Source organism: Amblyomma maculatum, chromosome 4, assembly GCF_055883805.1.
Source record: "Amblyomma maculatum isolate TAMU_Amacu chromosome 4, ASM5588380v1, whole genome shotgun sequence".
NCBI lineage: Eukaryota > Metazoa > Arthropoda > Arachnida > Ixodida > Ixodidae > Amblyomma > Amblyomma maculatum.
The window spans coordinates 42,540,243-42,560,389 of record NC_139347.1 but is presented as its reverse complement, the minus strand read 5'-3'; the positions used below and the strand labels follow the sequence as shown (position 1 = coordinate 42,560,389).

Sequence of the window (20,147 nt, the reverse complement as noted above, 5' to 3'; positions counted from 1 at the left end):
TTTTCATCGCCACATACACTGACCATATTTTGTTCATTAACTCATTCATTTTGTGTCTACTTCAAGGCACACTGCTCGCCATTCAGTGGTTTTAATTTTTCAAGGCATCTGTTTCCCGTTTAGAGCACACGACGCACTGCAGTTGGTGCTGTTTGTGTGTGACCGAACATGATTTTTTTTTTTGTTGGGCAGGCTGTGGAAGGGGCTATGCACACGGCATTCGCCTTGTAATGAAGCTTGAAAAAAATATGCATAGCAAGCATGGAAAGCAAAAGAAAAGACGCACAAAACTGGCGGCGACCACCCGAAGTATACACACAGCATTGCGGCTGCCATGTTGCCGGCACGGAGCCTCGACACGGCGGCGAAGCAGCCGACGGCGTATGGAGGATTGTGCAGACGGCAGTCGTTATCCTTATCTTTGTATGCCGGCTCGATCCACCCCTGCCTGCCCACTGGAGTTGCTTTCTCGCACTGCTAATAGATGGCGCTGAAGTCGCAGCAAGCAGAAAACCTGACTTGCGGAACGGTTTCTGACGGGTCATTGAACGGGCAGCTCTCCAAAAGAACCGCCACTCAATGAGCCGCCGGCTCTCCAAGAGCCGCCGCTCATTGAGAGAAAGAGTGGTTCAAAAGACAGCCGAAGGCGAGGGGATGCGAGTTGATGTTTGCGACTCTTGATTGATTGAAAACACGTTTATTCAAGAGCCGCCGCTCATTGAGAGAAAGAGTGGTTCAAAAGACAGCCGAAGGCGAGGGGATGCGAGTGGATGTTTGCGACTCTTGATTGATTGAAAACACGTTTATTCAAGAGCCGCCGCTCATTGAGAGAAAGAGTGGTTCAAAAGACAGCCGAAGGCGAGGGGATGAGAGTTGATGTTTGCGACTCTTGATTGATTGAAAACACGTTTATTCAAGAGCAGCCGCTCATTGAGAGAAAGAGTGGTTCAAAAGACAGCCGAAAGCGAGGGGATGCGAGTTGATGTTTGCGACTCTTGATTGATTGAAAACACGTTTATTCAAGAGCAGCCGCTCATTGAGAGAAAGAGTGGTTCAAAAGACAGCCGAAGGCGAGGGGATGCGAGTTGATGTTTGCGACTCTTGATTGATTGAAAACACGTTTATTCAAGAGCCGCTGCTCATTGAGAGAAAGAGTGGTTCAAAAGACAGCCGAAGGCGAGGGGATGCGAGTTGATGTTTGCGACTCTTGATTGATTGGAAACACGTTTATTCAAGAGCCGCTGCTCATTGAGAGAAAGAGTGGTTCAAAAGACAGCCGAAGGCGAGGGAATGCGAGTTGATGTTTGCGACTCTTGATTGATTGAAAACACGTTTATTCAAGAGCCGCTGCTCATTGAGAGAAAGAGTGGTTCAAAAGACAGCCGAAGGCGAGGGGATACGAGTTGATGTTTGCGACTCTTGATTGATTGGAAACACGTTTATTCAAGAGCCGCTGCTCATTGAGAGAAAGAGTGGTTCAAAAGACAGCCGAAGGCGAGGGAATGCGAGTTGATGTTTGCGACTCTTGATTGATTGAAAACACGTTTATTCAAGAGCCGCTGCTCATTGAGAGAAAGAGTGGTTCAAAAGACAGCCGAAGGCGAGGGGATGCGAGTTGATGTTTGCGGCTCTTGATTGATTGAAAACACATTTATTCCACTTTTTTTGCGCCGAAGGCGCTACGATGGAGTTGCGACTCTTGTGAGGAAGGGCGGGAGGCATCCCTCATGCGCGCGCTTCTATCATGTGCACAAGAGGGGGGGGATCTTGGAGTCCACGTGGAAGGGCGTTTGCTTTCTCGCATCGCTAATAGATGGCGCCGAAGTGGCACCGAGAAGATCCGACTCCCAAGGAACCGCTCGGCACGGATCGGATCACTGAATGAGAGCCGGCTCACTAAGAGAACCGCCGCCCACCCGCTATTTTGAAAGAGCCGCTCAAAAGATCCGGCTCGCTCCTGAGAGACCCTTCTCTTGGTCTAGTTGCAACTCACATGTATCATTGTTCGTGTCCTTTACTGGAGTGGCACTACTATGTTTGTCGTAAAATGGCATGGAGAATTGAGGAGGAATTTGGGGTAGTGAAATTTGGGCAACCTTGATGACTCTGTGGTGTTGGATCACTCTCTTTGGATAAGCAAGACAACAAAATGCAGGCATGGGGTTACCAGAAATGCAATAACTAAATATTATCGTTTGGTTCTGGAGGAAATACTTCACAAAAATGTTTGGTCCTGCACACAAAATTTTTCGAGTGGTGGCTACCATCCTTCTCCTCCTTCCCCTTGACACTGCCCCCTTCACTTGGCACTGGTGCGCAAGCCATACTACTCAAGCTGTTGTTTAGCATAGTTGGCGTGAGCAATGGGGCTACTAGCTCAGGTGCTCAATTACTATTTTTCTTTCTTACTTTTTGACAAATGGAGATCTTTGTTTCTTAATTTTTTTTCTCTTGACTTTACAGTTGCGATGGGTGTGAGGCGTGCCCTATAGTAGGAGCTCGATTCAAGTGCCGCTTCTGCAGGAACTACAACCTCTGTGAACGGTGTTTCAAGACAAACCAGGTTCACAAACACCCCTTCAATGAAATATCCAGAGTTGGTAAGCTCTTTCTGTGCACTGGACTTAGTATTTTGCATGCCGGAACATCATTCATATTTCTACTGCGGTCAAGGCCTAATGGCTGCATCCCTGTGGTTAGATAGCCACCTCTGTTGAAACCTACTTCTTAGAAGGAATGAATATGACCACGTGATGCCTTGCAGGGGCACTGCCAACTTATGGAGGCTACCCTGGTGAGTGCTCCCGCAAAAAGCGGTCATTGGACTCTGAGTGCCGTAACGGTGATCCGGCAACCTTGCTGGACAAGTGGGGCCACTGTGTCAAGGCCATGACTGTGTCGTCAAACGAAAGCAATGCTCACTTTCTCATCGATGGGACTCGTTCAGCCTGGCAGAGCTGTGGGCCACGAGGGAAGGTAAGAGCAAAGCAAGTCTCATGCAACTCCTGACAGTTTGATAGTTAACTTCTGATGGCAGGTGGTGACACACCAGTTCATTGGCTGGTGCATGGCAGGATAGTGGCATATTCTTGAGTGCTAAGTCTGCCTAACTAGCAGAGAAGAAAACTTGGCTTCCCTCTGAGTGCAAAATCTCCACGTACATACATCTTTGTGTGTCTTTGATAAAGGATACAAACAGATATACCAGCGTTTACGGGGAGAGCAAATATAGTGTTTTTTTGTTTTCTTTTTATCTTAAAGCAAGTAGTAAATTTTCTCAAATAATTTCAAAGCTGATAGCTCAAACCACAATTGACCTGGCAACATAGTTCCATGTTTTCAGAACCATTTATTTTTGTTAGTTCTTCGTGAATATATATATATTCTAATATTTTCAAACCGAATGTTTCAAATGCTTTTTTCGCAGTGCAGAATTCATCAGCACAATAAGCATTTTCAAAAGTATGACAGCAAGAAACGCAGTTTTGACTGAGAAAATTATATATAGAAACTTTCCCATTACTTAGCTTAAACCTGGGTGGTCTTACCAAAGAGGATAAGTGGCCACCATTTTCAAGTGAATGGTGGTTGACCGTAGCCTCTGTATGGAATAGTTGACTGGCAAAATCGGCCGATGTTGGCAACACCTGTACTTTGCTCTTCAGTCTTTGCTACCTTAGAAAAGCTCCATTTTCGGTAAGAGGGGTCTTTTTTTGATTAGAACGGGGTTGGGGATTGCTCAAGTTAATGTAATGGGATAAAGAGGGGTTGTGCTGAGAAGGCACCGTAACGTTTTTGCGCAGTGCTGAATGATGATTGCCCCACTGTTTTTCGGTGGGACTGTCTTGTCACAGCACTGGATCCGATTGGAGCTGCATCCTGGCATACTGATCGAACGTCTGTGGATGACAGTTGACCAAGCGGATTCAAGCTATATGCCTTCTCTGATCGTTGTGAGCGGTGGACCGTGCCTTACTTGGATGTCGGAGCTGCGCACCATTCACGTTGAGTCAACTGACAGCCAGATTACTCTCCTCTCCGAGATGCGAGAGGTGAGGTGTTTGTCTGTTAGCATGGGCAAAGTTCTCAGCAAGCTTATGTTATAAATTTGCTAACATGTATGAGCAAGTCGTATATGTTCTAATTCAAGAGGTACTGGACAGCTAGCAGGTCTGATTTCAGAACATGTATCTGATCTCTGGAAACCTCTGCTAACGCTTCAGATCTCTCCTTACACCTCTGTCATCCCACATGTGACGATAAGCATTATTTGTGGGTTTTATTTCATTCAGGCATCACTGGAAATATAATGAGTTTAGGCCAGCATCTCTGCATTAGAAAATAGGCATGTTCATTTACAAGCAAGATTTCACAAAAAAATAAAAAAATAAAGGCAGACAGGCTGCAGTGCTACTTGTTTGCCTGAGTTGTTAGTTGCATTGCATGTGATGACCTCCCTTTTTTCTTTCAAGTTTTTGCTAGCAGCATAAAAACAGAGGCAAAGTCACCTTGAAGAAAATTGCCAGTCTTGATGACAGATGGCCACAATGTCCTAGAGTAAACAAAGTGAGAGAGCATTGTTTTGAATTTAGCTTTTCAGCTTTCATGGTGAAGTTCGCAAAGTTCGTTACTGAAGTATTGCTTTACGTCCAAGGTAATGTTATGTTCAGCGATGGGGAGGTTCACCTTCCATGAGAAAAAAGTTGTTTAAACTAAAGCTGTGACATTGTTTTGAAAAGTGAACAGAATCATTGGATCTCTTTATTTTTTGTTCCACCTTACAGTACTATCGGTTCATTGAGATTGGAATCCGCGAATGCCGAAGCTTTGGCATTGACTGCAAAGTGCATGGCCTCTCGATCCTTGGACGTCAGCGTGGGGAGGACGAGGACTTCTCGCCCACGTATCCTTACCTGGCTTCGGATTGGGAGGACACAGACGATACTGCAATGGGCGTGCAGTTGCAGACACAGAGAGCTGCCCGAGCCTCTGAGAATTTCAAGGACTTCCGCACTAAGGTCTTTGTGTGGGGGCTCAATGACAAAGATCAACTTGGAGGTCTCAAAGGTTCTAAGGTGCGTCGCAGCATTGAGCCAGATTTATTTTGTTGAAATTTCAAAATCCTTTAATGTGGAATCTAAGAGCATTAAGACTTTGTAGATTTTTATTTTTTGAGTTGACCTCGCAACTTGAAGACACTGCTGAAAGTGTACTTTGACCTGTGTCTTTAATCCTGCTGCTAAAGAAAGTATAGTTCACTATGTGTTATTTCAAAAGGCACGTGTATTGCTCAGCCTGTTCTGATGTATGCAGTGTGACCTTGTTGTACATTTCATACATTTATATTCTGTTATTATGCACTTCCACTTGCGCTTTCTTTCTTTAGGAGAATCCTTGGAGGATGGCATACATACAGCTGCACTATGAAAAATTGGCCAATAACCCGTTATTGCTTTCTATTATAACCTAATGTAGGCAATATTTAAACGCTTTTTATTTTTCCTTTTTCTCAGGTGAAACTACCTCAATTCTCAGAGGCCATTTCATGCTTAAAGCCACTGCATATAGCCGGAGGCTCAAAAAGTCTCTTCATTGGTAAGATTTCTTTTCATCTTGTAGCCAGCTGAAATAAAAAGAAAAGCTTATTTACTTCTATCAGGCCTACATGTCTGCATTTTCATGATATTTTTAATGAAACTAAGAGCTAGCAAAGTTGACCAAGCATTTTCTTCTCTTTTATCAAGAGTAACCTGCTTTCTTCACTATTTCTTCAAGTGACCCCCATTTGTCATGTTTCTTCTTTTTGTACACCACAGTTTTTGTGAATTTGGAAACTAACCAGTTAAGACTGTTATTATGCTTGGAGTACTACAAACCTAAGAAACCCACGTTAACCGTTCCAGCCTAGGCCCTTTTGTTGTACTTACTGGATTTCACAGCTAGTAAAAGATTTTGCTACATGATCCTTGCATTGTCATTCAAATATCTTACAGTTTCTCACGATGGGAAAGTCTATGCCTGTGGCGAGGGCACTAATGGACGCCTTGGTCTTGGTCACTGTAACAACGTGTCTGTACCAAGACAGCTGACAGCACTGGGCCAATATGTTGTTCGTAAAGTGGCCGTACACTCAGGTGAGTGCTAGACAGTAGCGCCGCTTGATGCAGATGTTCAACCACGAATTTAACTTCCTCACAGGTGGAAGGCATGCACTTGCATTGACTGTGGATGGAAAGGTGTTCTCCTGGGGTGAAGGAGATGATGGAAAGCTGGGCCATGGAAACAGGATGTAAGCATCTACTGAAGCACGCTTCATTCGCTAGCAAACTTTTTAAACATAGATTATATAGTTATATCATTATATGACATTAATTTTTTTTTTTTCGTGTTGGATATGTTCGTGTGTGTTCATCTATGCATGCATGCGGTTGCAAAAAGTTGCTCTGGAGTGCCATGACAGGCTTAGGAAATTTGTTGGTGCGGTGCGGTCGTGACCGATATAGTGCAGCAGCTATCGGATGTCACTGGAAAAAGTCTTCAGTGTGTAGTTCATTTAACGGTGATATGTATGCAGTGCCGTGAAGGTTGTAGGTTGTGCCACGCCTTTTTGATGCCTTGCAGGAGCTGTGAACGGCCCCGTCTCATTGAGGCTCTGAAGTCTAAACGTGTGAGGGACATTTCCTGTGGGAGTTCCCACAGTGCAGCCATCACTTCCAGTGGAGAGCTCTACACTTGGGGACTGGGCGAGTATGGGAGGCTTGGGCATGGCGACAATTTGACCCAGCTGAGGCCCAAACAGGTGACGAACTCTCTCAACACGGTTAGTCAGTGCATGTTGAGGGTATCTGTGTTGAGAGCTGTACCACCGCTCTGCTGCGTTTTGCCAGTATCGCCACTGACAACAGCTTTAAAATGTTGTTAATCTGTGTTGCCATGTGCCAAAAAAAAACCTTGTCGGCATTATATTCTTTTACTTCGGGAAAAGTTGTCCTTCTACAGCTGTGTGTGGGTTGTTCTCCATTAACGCTTAAAAATGCACATTGCACAGCTTTGTTGGTGTGAAGTAAAAGAACTGTGTGCCTTGGTTTTGATGCTTGTGTTTCCTTGAAAATGAAAATATTCATAACTCAGGAGGAAGCATGCACAAAGCAGCAAGACTGAAGGACCAGAAAGGAAAAAAAGGAATGTGCGGGATTTACTGCACAAATAGGGGGCCTTCTTTGGGTTGAAAAAATAAACAGTAAACTAGATGAATTTGAGTTTTACTATATGTTGTTTATTGACTATAATTAGCTGGGTGAATTTTGTTAAAATTGACTGTGATAGACATGCACATTTAAAGTTTTACTGCCTAAAGTTGGTTGCTGTCATTCACACTTTGTATATAGGCACAGTGAGGGGCTGGTTAGCCTGAATATTTCTTGGGTTCACAGGGTTCTTTTTTTTTTTCTTGTGCCTATCATATGGGCTGTTAGTGTGAACGAAAAATATGTTGCCGTGGCCAGTGTGGTGTTTTGAAAGCAGGCTGCCCTGCTTGGTTCAGAATTGCGGGTCCCACATTACCGCTAAAATGTCATGTACTAGCATTTGGACTGTGTACAGGGTCATCCACTCTTATGCTCAAACACACGAGAAGGCGGTCACTGTCTTCAAGGAGCCGCCGTCGTGCCTGACGCAGCCGCGCATTGAAGTACAGGGGCAGGCCATACGAAACATTGCCTCTGCGCCTCTCTGCACATGCTGCATCAGATGTGATGGTGCTTTGAAGAGAGTGACTACCTGCTCGCATGTTCGCACCAAGACTGGACGACCTTATAGACATGTTTTTTCTTTCCCCCCGACTCTGATGGCTTTCCACTCAACCAATAGGTGGCAGCGCTGTCGGGGCAACGCATCGTGCAAGTGGCTTGTGGCAGCCGGGATGCTCAGACGTTGGCCCTGTCTGAAGACGGCACTGTCTACTCGTGGGGTGACGGGGACTTTGGCAAGCTTGGGCGCGGCGGCAGTGAGGGCTGCAGTCTGCCCCATGCCGTGGAGCGTCTGCAGGGTTTGGGCGTCTGTCAGCTGGAGTGTGGGGCTCAGTTCTCGCTTGCACTCACAAGGTCTGGACAAGTCTGGACGTGGTGAGTGGCAGTGCAGTAGTAGTTGTGGTGAGAGGCTGGTATTCTCAGATTTATTTTTCATGGTATTAATCTTCTACTTTCTCTTTTGATTTCACTGAGTGCAAGAGAAAGCATCCAAGGTGTCCTGCAGCCTTGCATTTCCTCTAGGCATGTGCAGTAAAACCTCGCTGATTTGAAGTCATTGGAAGTGCAGAAACATTCGAATTAACCAAACAAAACCAGAAAATGAGGGTGAGGCCAAAAACATTTTTGCGAGAATGTGCTGGGCGTACTCCCATTTTGTCTCGCCGCTTCACTCTGTTTTGTGCTTTCCCACTGGATGGCATCAAGGCACATGCGCAACTTCGAGCAGTTGTGAAATTGTTTATCTGAAGCTTAGGCCGGTAGACATTGGTTGAGGACCCTCACGACAGACACGCTCTCGGGCATCACGCAGGTCCCAAGCTGCACTTCATCTACCTTCTTCACTGCTCCACAAGAATGTCTGCCTGTATCCCAGTACATAATAAATTATAAGTGCGTTACAATTCCAGCAGCGACCAAATGCGGAACAGTGCTCCACCCTGCCCTCCCGCATTTCAGTGCGGCTCGAATGGCTTGTGCCAAATCTGCACAGTTTTGGATTCCGTCTGCTCTCTCTCTCTAGAGATTATTTTGCTGCCTGAAGATACCTTGTGTATTTCATTCAGCTGTTGCATTTTTCTAAATCTTAGACATTTTGATCATGTAGTTTCCAGGGCAATACATTTTTCAAAAACTTTCTTTTTCTTTTTTCTTTTAAATCATCAAAATTTTTGTCTACGCTTTTGCAAATGTGGAAAAAAAAAGAACTGTGTTCATTGCAACTGTCTCTTATGTTGCTCAGGGGCAAAGGTGACTACTTCCGCTTGGGCCATGGAACGGACTTCCATGTTAGGAAACCACAACTTGTAGAAGGCCTTCAGGGGAAAAAGGTCATCCACGTGTCTGTTGGAGCTTTGCACTGCCTTGCAGTGACTGATCAGGGCCAGGTGAGCAAGTTTCTATTCTGACCCAGCACAGCTGACGCAGGACATGTGATGTGGCTTGCTGGGTTGAGGAGCATCTACAGCTGATGATAAACCTGATGAATCTGATCATGTTTAAAAATGTTTGCCTATTGCATATCATGGGGAAGAGACGACAGAGTAATGCAGAAGTGATCTTGCTTTTGTGGAGGCCAGTGCATGCCGCTTTAGGGCGTTGTGAGCCACTGAGTCCTGAGAGCAATGCCATGAATTTTTCCATGGAAGATTCCAAAGCTGTGTTTCTCTAACGACCAATTATTGTGTTGCACATGGACTGACACTTGCATATTGCGGTGCCAAGTCCCTCTGTTCTTTGTGCACGAAGGGGAAGCATTGAAGCACATAAGAAGCATACAGTTTTGCCAAAAATATGGACAAATGAAAAAGTGGTGCTCGCCAAACCAGAACTATGCACTCAAAACTTTAATTCTGTTACTAGCAATAATTTGGGCTTCACTTCTCATCTTAGCAGAGTCTAAACAAAATAGTGTTGATGGAGTGCATGCTCGCATGGAAAAGGTTTGTAGGCCATCTTTCCTATTTCTTTAGTGTGAAAGCACTAATCCAGAGGTCCATCGAAAACGCTTGTATTTCCGACAAAACATATATACGTGATTTTGCATCTAAATTGTGACTCAGACTTTCTTTGTGCAGCGTTCAGGGCATATCATTTCGCTTCCCGTTTAACGTCCATCTGCTAGTCAAGTTGCAGGCTAGTTTGCAGTAGCGATTTGAAACCACTGACGTTCGTTTTAAGTATAGGTGTCAACAGAGAAGTGGGCAAATAATGTGTCTGCCCTTTCCCCCAAAATCAAACCTACTAAACAAGTTTAACACTTTGCCAAACTTTGTGCCAGTCTCTCAATGCCAAACTGCCAAGCAAACCATGCCAAACAGTGCTTTCGCACATCTCAGTTGGTTTATGCGAAGTTAAACCCGGCAAATTTTTTCTTTTTCAGTTTTGTGCCCTCCATATGGCGGGCATGATGTGCACTTTTCATTGTTGGACTGTTTGCTTTTTAATTCGAGCTTATACTTTCACATACACTTTGCGGTCGCATGCCAGTGACCGTGAAGCATTGTAGCCATCAAGTTCTGCGTGCATGGAAGCGGCTGTCATGCTGCTGTCCATGTGCAGAGTTAGCGTCACATTCATGGATATCCTGTATGATTTGGCCTCTTAAAATCCAAGAACCACCAGGAAACATTTTTCTATTTCCTGCAAGTGCTTGGCAAATAAATGGTTTATAGTTCGTGCGGTTCTTAACATCCCCTCAGGCTATGAGAGACATCATAGTGGAGGGCTCTGGAAATTTCTACTATCTGGGGTTCCTTAACGTGCACTGACATCGCACAGCACACGGCACCTTGTTTATCGCCTCCATCGAAAAGCGGCCATCTGCGGCCGGGATTTGATCCTGTGTCCTTGGCTCAAGCAGTCGAGCGCCCGAACCACTGAGCCACCTCGACAGGGCACAAATAAATGTTAATACTAATAATTTTCATCTTTTTTTCTGGTAGAACTTTTTTTTTTTTAATGTGCTTTTCATCTTTTTTTTCTGGTAGAACTTTCTTTTTTTTTTTTTTTAATGTGCTTGAAAGAGTCTTGTCTTGTCTAGTGTGAGGAACTACCTGCAAGGCGTTAAGTGGTATGAGTTTTCTTAGAGAGCATGGTTTTAATTCCAGTGGAGTGCAAAAATCACAGCACTGGGGTTGAAACAGTAAAAGCAACCAAAGCTGACTGATTTTTGGAAATATTTAAGTGTTCTTCGTGCACCGAAAGCCAGATGTGGTAGTGTTCTGGGCTGATTTTAGAACCAAAAATTCTTCATTGGAATTTATTTGAATTTTACTACTAGTCCTGCGAGTTTTATTGTAGCAGGCTTTGGCTTTTGCATATATTTTCATCCAGATTCATGGCCAAGTTGCTCCTTCTTACAGGTGTATGCCTGGGGTGACAATGACCATGGGCAGCAAGGCAATGGCAACACGACTGTGAATCGCAAACCCGCCTTGGTGCATGGCTTGGATGGAATCAAGGTGACAAGGGTAGCTTGTGGCTCATCGCACAGTGTCGCTTGGATGACCTCAGAGTCGACACGAAGCAACGGCCACAACCCCGTCCTCTTTGCTGTGGCTAAGGACCCTCTCGGAGCCTCTGCACTAGGTTAGTGTACACTGGAAGTACAGTGCACGCTTCTATGTCTTGTCTTGCATTATGTTTATTGGTGGCCTCACCAGTGAAAAACTGCTTTACATTTTTGTACTTGAAAACAAACTGTGGTGAAGTGGCGTACAGTTGAATCCCGCTATAACGAAATTCACGGTGCACGAAAAAAAATTCGTTCTCGCGGAACTTCGTTATCGCAAAAATTTGACGTGAAACGCAGAAAGAATTGCCCAAGCAGCAGCAAAGGCGTTTAATGCCAAAAATCTGTAAGCTTGGTTTGCTTACGCTTCACGGCGAGCAACGCCGTCACGCGATTTTCGCACTCGGTCAGCAAACCCATTGCAACATCGTCGTCTCGGACAGCAACGAAATTCCTGATGACATCAAAAGCGTCCATCACCTGTACGGCGGTTGCCGCAGCCGGCGCTTCCTGTACGTCGTCGTCTTCTTCATCGGAAGAGTCCTTATCATTCCGGGCAGCTTTTATGATCTGCTCATCACTCACATCTTCGTGAACAACAACACAAGCGTCAGCGCCGATGTATTCGTCGAGCTCGAGATTAGGCGGCACGGTTCCTATTTCTCCCAGCGTTTTCCAGGCGGCCGCGATCCCCGGAGCCGGTGACGCCTCTTCGTCGTCGTCTGTAACGCCTGGTGTTAGGCCAGCAGAGTGTACGGGTCGACCTTCGGCAAGTCCGGCGTGCCTGAAACAGTTCACAATTACTGAGCGCCCCAGTGTGCTCCAGGCAGCAGACATAATCTGCAGTGCCACGTACAAGTCCACCTTCGTGTCTCGGCCGGTTTCAGTGTTAAAAAGCAGCCGCTGAATTAACCTCCCACGGTAAGCGCGCTTCAGGCTAAGAATCACGCCCTGATCGAGAGGCTGTAAGACAGACGTGCAATTGGGAGGGAAAAACCTCAGCTCCGTGTTAGTGAGCTTGACTTCGTCGGAGTGATGCGCTGAACAATTGTCCAAAAGCAAGCAAACTTTACGGCCCTGCCGCTTCATGTCGCGGTCGAATGCCATCATCCACTCGGTGAAAATAGCGCGGGTCATCCATGACTTGTTGTTCGCCTTGTACTGCACAGGTAGGCTACGAGTTCCCTTAAAACAGCGCGGCTTGGCACTTTTGCCTATGACTAACGGCGGACGCTTGTCCGAGCCATCCATGTTTGTGCAAAGCAGCACTGTGATGCGTTTTTTGCTGTGTTTGCCGCCATGACAGCGCTGCCCCTTGAAGTCGAGCGTCCTAGCCGGCAACATCTCGTAGAATAGCCCGGTCTCGTCGGCGTTGTAAATGTCTGCAGGCGCGAAGTTGCTTAAAATTCCGGCCATGTTACTCGCCTTCCAAGCAGCTGCTCCGTCCACGTCTGCTGACATTGACTCGCCGCACAACACTTTTCCAACGATGTTATGGCGGGCCTTGAAACGGTTTAGCCAGCCAATGCTGGCTTTAAAATCATCAATGCCAAGTAGGCATGCATAGTTCAAGGCTTTCTGCTGGACGATGCTTCCGGACAGGGGGACGTTGCTGGCTCGTGCTTCCACAAACCACGCATGCACTGCTTTGTCCAACTCTTCATGGAGGGGCCGCGTCACCTTTTTGTGCTTCGAGGATGTGCCTGAAGCAAGTGCCATTCTCACGCTGTCCTTATTGCCTAGAATCGTTGACAGCGAACTTGCAGGAATTCCGAAGTCTTCAGCAATTGCCGCTTTCTTCCTTCCGCTTTCTGCTTGGGCGATTATTTGAGCTTTTTGCTCAAGGGAAAGAGTTTTGCGTTTTTTCACTTGCGTTGCCATCGTGTCCTGCGGATGAAAACTCGTCGTTGTCGAAGAGAAAGGCAGCGAGTGAACAACGCGACCACGACACAAAGCCAAAATGGCGGAACTGCAATCACGTGATTTCATGCTTAATGTGGCTTTGGATTTGACTTGGACTTCTCGCCAATAAAACTAGTTTCGGTTTCGATTTTGAACGCGAAAATTTCGTTGAAGCGGAAACGCTCTGCAAAAATGGTTCGTTGTGCAGAGAAATTTAGGCCATTCATTCTTATAGGATACTCACGGGGAATAAAAAATTATTCGTTGTCGCGGAAATTTCGTTGTGGAGGTATTCGTTGTGGCGGGATTCAACTGTACTTGCAAAAAAAAAAAAAAACACAAATGCAGTGATGGAACAGCTGTGCCATACTACACAAAATTCAAGTTGCTCGCCTTTGAATATGTACAGGAGAACGCGAAAAAAATGATACAAGACTAGCACAAAGCCAGAATGATGTTCGGGTCATTGAAATCAACAACGAAAACAAGAAAGGCGCAAGAAGGCACACTGGCCAGAGTTTTAGGATTATCATGCACAGTGGTTGCTTCAAATGTATATATTCCTGTAGCACTCTCTAACAAAGGAATTCTGAGCACATTTGTATAATGTTTACTAAATGAACAGGTGTTTCTTATACATTGGGGAAGCATATCTATGATAATTTCTTTTATGATAAACTTTAGTCTGCAGTGGGATGCAGCTTACACACAGGTGCATTTAACATTCAGTTCATATTCAGTTCTTGCATTTAAATTAAGTCTTTTATGCCATAGTTGCCATTAGTTGGAACTTGTTTTGAGCTGAAATTTTCATTGTGCGCTTACCTTTACCTCGTGGCACTGCCAGACTGTCCCTTCCCTGTTGCTTTTTAGCATGGCAAATGGTCTGAATTTGCGCATGTTCTATTGCCACTAGGCTCTTCTGATGCCATGTCGGAGACAGCTGCAGAGCCTGAGAGCTCGCAGGACTCTAGTGCCCAGTCAAAGCGAAGCAAAACGACAAGACCATCGCTCACAAAGATCCTCCTCTCACTTGATGGCACCGAGGCTAAGCAACAGGCATTGCACCAGGTGTTGCAGGCTCTCCAGATAACGCACGCAAGGTACCCAGTTCTCTGTTCTGCTGCATGGGGTGCAAATGGCCTTTGCTTTTGTTTTGGTACGAGGAGCTATTGGTAGCACAAAGCTTCCGCCACTTGTGTGGTTTCATTAATGTGCTGTTTGCGTTGTGAATAATGTAGCCAGCACAGAGGGCATGATAGAACAAAATTGGGGAGGTTTAAGCATGGCTTGAACCTGTAGTGACAAAGCAAAAGCTATGACTTTCAGTGATAGCCTCTGTAACACCACATTTTTTTTTCATAATTTTTCTTTAAGCTATTTATTTATTTATTTATTACAGATTCCTGCAGCGCCCGAAGGCATTATTGCAGGGGGGGAGATGACAAATAACATTGCTAGAAACGGCAGTAGTACAATAAAAATACATAAAAATGAAGAAAATAACACGACACAAGTGATAATGCAGAATGAGAAACATGCATCTAAAGGGGGCAACTGCGCGACGAACAAAGTGATGAAAACACTCAAAAACAAATTGACGAAGGAAACACACGCAAGGGAACTGGGCGCTACGTCACACATCTGATAAAAAAGCCCGAAATAAATTTTCCATGCAGCACTCAGTGATGCCAGCTGGCAGTCGGTTCCACTCTTTTATCGTCAGTGGAAAGAATGAGGTTTTATATACATCTGTCCGGCATTTTATTTCTCGGATCTTCCACTGATGATCAAGTCGTCTAGATAAAAAGTGAGGTTGAAGCAGGTACCGTTCTTGATCAATGCTGAGCTTTCCAAAATAAATGCGATACATGATCTGCAATCTAAAATGTTTTCTGTGGTGAGCTAAAGATTCCCAACCAAGATGATGTTTAATAGATGTGACACAAGATGAAAAGTTGTAATTGTTAGACACAAATCTGACAGCATTATTTTGGACGCGTTCGAGCATGTCAGATAAGTAAATAAACTGGGGATCCCATACAGGGCATGCATATTCAAGAATTGGCCTTATGTAAGTGAAATACAGAAGCTGCTTGACATTTGACTGCGCTTTGTTGAAATTACGCTTTAAAAAATTAAACATTCTGCAGGCTTTCGATGTAATATGCTCAACTTGTCTCGTCCATGTAAGGTTATATGTGAAATATACGCCGAGATACTTATATTCAGAAACGTTTTGCAGGGGAACATTATTTAATGAGTAACAGGTCTATAGAGGGGAACGCTTACGAGTGAAAGAGACAAGTTTGCATTTTGAAATGTTCAAAGACATTTGCCATTTTGAGCACCAGTACTGGATAAAATTTAAGTCTCGCTGAAGTTTTAATGCGTCTGAAGAACTTTCCACAACATGGTAAAGCACACAGTCGTCAGCATATAGCCGAACTTGGCAGGTGAGGTCAAGAACAATATGATTAATAAAAATGAGAAAAAGAAGGGGTCCAAGGACAGACCCCTGGGGCAGTTAGGTTTTGTGGAAAGGAAGGTGCCTTATACTTTTGGCTGGACCCCGGAGAATGGTGGACGCCTGCACCTAATCAGGTCAAGGTCATGTTTTCATAGTTTTGCTTGTAGATTGCGCATTGGCTTATAAGAAAGGAAAGGCACAGTATCTGTCAGACTTGAGGGAAGGGAGGAAGGGGAGAGTGAAAGCATAAAGAGTTAAAGAGGTCCCATAGTGAAGGGTTAGAGTAATTTCGGCCACCTGGGGGCCTTTAACATGTGCTGACATCGCACAGTGTTGCCTCCCTTTAAAGTTAGGTTTTGGGGGAAGAAAAGCGCAGTATACTTTTGGATGGACACCATGGGATCGTGGACACCAACACTTAATTAGGTCAAGGTCACTTGAAGGTCAAATTTAGTGCCACGCAAAGACTGTTCCTACCTAGGTTGTGTAGTCGATGATGTAATTCATTTGCCATGGACCAGTACAACAAAAATTTCACTCTTTTTACCTGTCAGTTTGCAAAGACAATTTTTGATCTACAAAAAGCCTGAGGTAGGAGTATAGTGTTTTTGATATGGTTTGTGTCACGATTGCTTTTTGCTTTAACTTGCACAGATAACAATATTTGTGCATATTTTTGGAGAAAACCTTGTATTGAAACTAGGGCTCAGTACTTGTGGGGATTTCAGTAGAACAGAAAAACCTTGCAATGGTTCTTGCATGTTTCTTTGTATTTCGACTTTTGTAATTTTACGTAAGGCATTAGTAAACGTAGATCACCGGACCACCGCACGAAATTCACCGACACCCAGTGATGAATTTAAATTTCATTTAGTTAGTTTCCTACATTATCATTCATGTTCACTTAATGTCATATGCATCATTTCAGAGCAAAGGTCTAGTGTGTCCACACATTTAAGAGGAAAACTTTTCATAAGATACAGTCGAACCCGGTTATATAGAACCCGGATATATCGAATTTTGGTTATATCGAACTCATGGTATATCCCCTTGAAAATCCCATGTAAAAGTATAGGAAAGCCGCGTCATATATCGAACTCAATTTCACCGGTCGTTCGATATATTGAACTCCGCACCACGCACTGGAGAGTGTGCCTTCCCCAAAGACGATTGCATCCCCCTTGGCCGTTCGCCGCGTGACGTTTTCAAGCCACGCGCGGAAGGAATGAGAGGGGACAGTTCGGCGACGGCTGGTCTGGGCAGCGCCGTGCTCATTCCCCAAAGGCGCGCGCATCTGCAGTTATCGTTTCCCGCGTGCCAGCACATGACGTTTGCAAGCCATCTGCGTGGGTGTGCCCATTCTTTTGTCGAGCTATCTCTCTCCTTCAGCACGCGCTACGCATGCGCCAAGCCAGTTCTGCCCGTTTTCAGACGTAGGACGCTTTCTCCAGCGTGTGTAGCGAACCCTCTGCGCGCGGCGGCTGACGTGGCTATGGCGCCTGCGGACGTCAAGAAGCGGCAGATCTCTCTCTCTCTTTTTCTTTTTTTTTTTTTTTGCGAGTCATTCATTCTTATTGTTGTGCTGTACACGCGGCGTGGCGTAAGATATGGCGGCTGCGGACGTTAAGAAGCAACCTCTTTTTTTTTTTTTTTTGCGGGAGTCGTTTATCCTTGCATGTATGAATCAACGAAAGCACGCGGTCAGCTGCTGCGATCATGACGCCCGCCCCAAGCGCGGCTCGATAAATCGAAACAGGCATGTGCAATCAAGCCATCGCGGGCACTGCCAAGTTCGCTCCCTGCCACGGCAGGAGCTATCAAAAGATAACGCCGTAGACGTTATCGCTGCGCAGCGTCTTGGCACGCTGCCAAGAAATGAGCTGTAGATGAGACGACCGAAACGGAGTGACGCGCGCCATCGACATGCAAGCGAAAAACGCTCGCGATTTCTGCCGCGCAATTTCTGGCGACACAGAAACCTTGTTTTGAGCTGCCGCGGTGGCTGGAGTGGCGAGAGGGACGCAGTTCCAACAAGTTTGAAATCTTTCACTCTGTCGCTGCCGCTCGCCGCTGAGATCGCTCAATCGCTTGCATGTAAGCAAGCTGGCTTTAACACTTTTTTTTTTTAATTCTCGGGTGCAAAAGTGGAGGGTGGGTTCATTATGCGAGTGGGTTGATTACGCGACAAATTTGGTATCGTTTTTTTCGCATAGTAAGTGCCGTCACAAGCTGATTTCTGTATATCGAATTATCGATATATCGAACTATTTCGCAATCCCCTTCGAGTTCGATATATCCAGGTTCGACTGTACTACACCCTCCAGCAGCTTCAACAATATGAGCCGTTTTCCTTTACCTTGTTGATACTACATATCTCAATCAAGGAGCAGTTCATTACAAGTGCTGCTGGTAAATGTCTTGAGAGAGTGATTCATTGTCCCACAGTAATGAACAAGATGTTTCGATGGCTGACCGGGGAATGTAGCACAGCACTTGTGTTTATCTCTTCTCGATGTCTCTCATCCTTGTTTCATTTTTTTCTTTTACAATGTCTAAAATCTGTGTGCATCTGCTTACTGACAGGGACTTACTTATGGTACAGCTTAAAAAGTGATGGTTTTTTGGCGGATAATTAATTCTGCTTTTTCCCTCCACTTTCCGGTTAGCAGATGTGGTATTTAAAAGCATAAATTTGATCTCATATGCAGATTTCTAGGAGAGAAAGAACTGAGTTTTCTCGGTGCATATGGTGCATGTGACACTTGCACTTGATTGGGTGTTTGTAGTTCGTGTTAATCACACAGTCTTGTGATGTGAGGTGGTGCAGTGGTTAGGACGCTCGATTTCTGTGCTCAAAGATACGGGATCGAATCCCAGCCGCGGCAGTCACTTTTTGATGGAGGCGAAAAGCAAGGCATCCATGTGCTGTGCGATGTTAGTCATGTTAAAGAACCCCAGGTGGTCGAAATTTCTGGAGTCCTTCACTACAGCATCTCTCATCGTCTGAGTCTCTTTGGGACTTTAAACCCCACAAACCAAACCACACCATCTTGTTGCATTCTACCACCAGAAGCCAGCTTTTGTTACTTCTTGGGTGCGCATGGTTAATGCGAGTTTTGGGTTCTCCCCACCTCGCACTCTCCGTTGCAGGAGCATAGCAGTGAGCGCCCTTCTGCCCCACACGGGAGTGGCTCAGCTGTCTTCGGGCAGGCCGCTATCCTGTGAGGCGACCGGCAGCCAGGCGGAAGAAGACCTCGTGCCCCGGGTAGTGGCCGCTTCAGCAGAGCCTGCACGGGCGTCTGCTGCTGGCTCAGGGGACCACCTTGCAGCAGCTGCAGCTGATGTGCATGAGAGCCCGCCACCTGGCAAGCCACCTGCCGCACAGGTACGGCACTCCTCTATGTATAGACTGTTCCCGTGTATGGTCATCTAAAAGGCATACTTGCCACTTATAATGAATGCAGTTGCATCTTGTAAATGGGGCATACTATAGGCTTTTCGGAGTGCTGACTTGAATGGTACCACACACTTTGGGATGTGCATAAATGTAAGAAGAGAGGTAAGTCTTGTTCGCAAAAAATGTCATGAAGAATTATGTTTCCAATGAAGAATAAGGCTGTACGGTCTAAAATTTCATCAGTGGGTATTCAACTCACCGTGAGGTCCTGGAGAAAATGATGATGCACAGAAGGCAGAGACGGCTGCAAATGCTAGAGGTCATAGCTAGTACCTCCGCTAATAGCCAGTTCAACATGGGAGAGCAGGATGCTACTGTTGTATTGTCGCAGTAGGAAGGAGCTTTTGACGACGGTAAATGGTGGTCGTGCTTGGTCTTCTCACTCTGTCGTTGGCGCTGCTACAATTTCTGGCTATGGAAATGTGCAGTGTGGACATGCTTCTGAATTTGCTTCACATTGTGCGTAATCAAGGCCAGGTCTTTAACTGAAGCATGCATTATGCTCAAGCATTGTTGAACAAGTGAAACAAGATAGTGAAAATAATTAATTTTTCTTAGTAGCTGCAATGAATAGCGAGCAAATAAAGGCAAATTACACTCCATATTCCCATCCCAAATCTCAAAGCATGGCTTGCATCTGCATTGCGATGACCCCAAACTGCATTGTACTCCTGGAGTCAACTTTTGGGCCGCATAAGTGCAAAGCACTTGTTGAGATTAACACAGGCACATTGCATGAGAAAGGACCTTTTTTTTTAAACTCCTATGGAGTGCTAATATAACTGCAAAGCACAACTGCCTATTTGCTCTTGGCCAGAGCCATACCAGCACACAGACTTGGCAAACTAGGCGTTTGAGTATTTTCAACTTGATACCTTTAACCTGGCTTATAATTACCACTGGTCAATGTGTGCGGCGCAGACAAAAAACTAGTGACAGTGACGAACCCGCTACTGCATAGAATGAAATTGCACCTCTTTTCTTAGTTTAGTTCAGGCACAGTCTGTGTTTTAATGCGATAACGGTTAAGGCGCCATTCACCAAAAATCCACCGGTGTT

The 20,147-nt window shown here is 45.4% G+C and overlaps 1 protein-coding gene across 2 annotated transcripts in view; it reads left to right on the top strand.

Annotated features, from left to right (window-relative positions):
* The window catches only part of HERC2 (E3 ubiquitin-protein ligase HERC2), a 131,196-nt gene that overhangs the window by 90,281 nt on the left and 20,768 nt on the right, over window positions 1-20,147 (top strand). For both annotated transcript variants that reach the window (XM_084601226.1, XM_084601225.1), the window contains exons 47-59: window positions 2,464-2,600; window positions 2,765-2,976; window positions 3,855-4,052; window positions 4,785-5,075; window positions 5,514-5,595; window positions 5,994-6,134; window positions 6,199-6,289; window positions 6,622-6,799; window positions 7,870-8,123; window positions 8,989-9,133; window positions 11,111-11,336; window positions 14,078-14,264; window positions 18,782-19,016. In XM_084601226.1, the coding sequence (XP_084457352.1) occupies window positions 2,464-2,600; window positions 2,765-2,976; window positions 3,855-4,052; window positions 4,785-5,075; window positions 5,514-5,595; window positions 5,994-6,134; window positions 6,199-6,289; window positions 6,622-6,799; window positions 7,870-8,123; window positions 8,989-9,133; window positions 11,111-11,336; window positions 14,078-14,264; window positions 18,782-19,016 (2,377 nt within the window). The remainder of the gene's footprint in view (window positions 1-2,463; window positions 2,601-2,764; window positions 2,977-3,854; window positions 4,053-4,784; window positions 5,076-5,513; window positions 5,596-5,993; window positions 6,135-6,198; window positions 6,290-6,621; window positions 6,800-7,869; window positions 8,124-8,988; window positions 9,134-11,110; window positions 11,337-14,077; window positions 14,265-18,781; window positions 19,017-20,147) is intronic.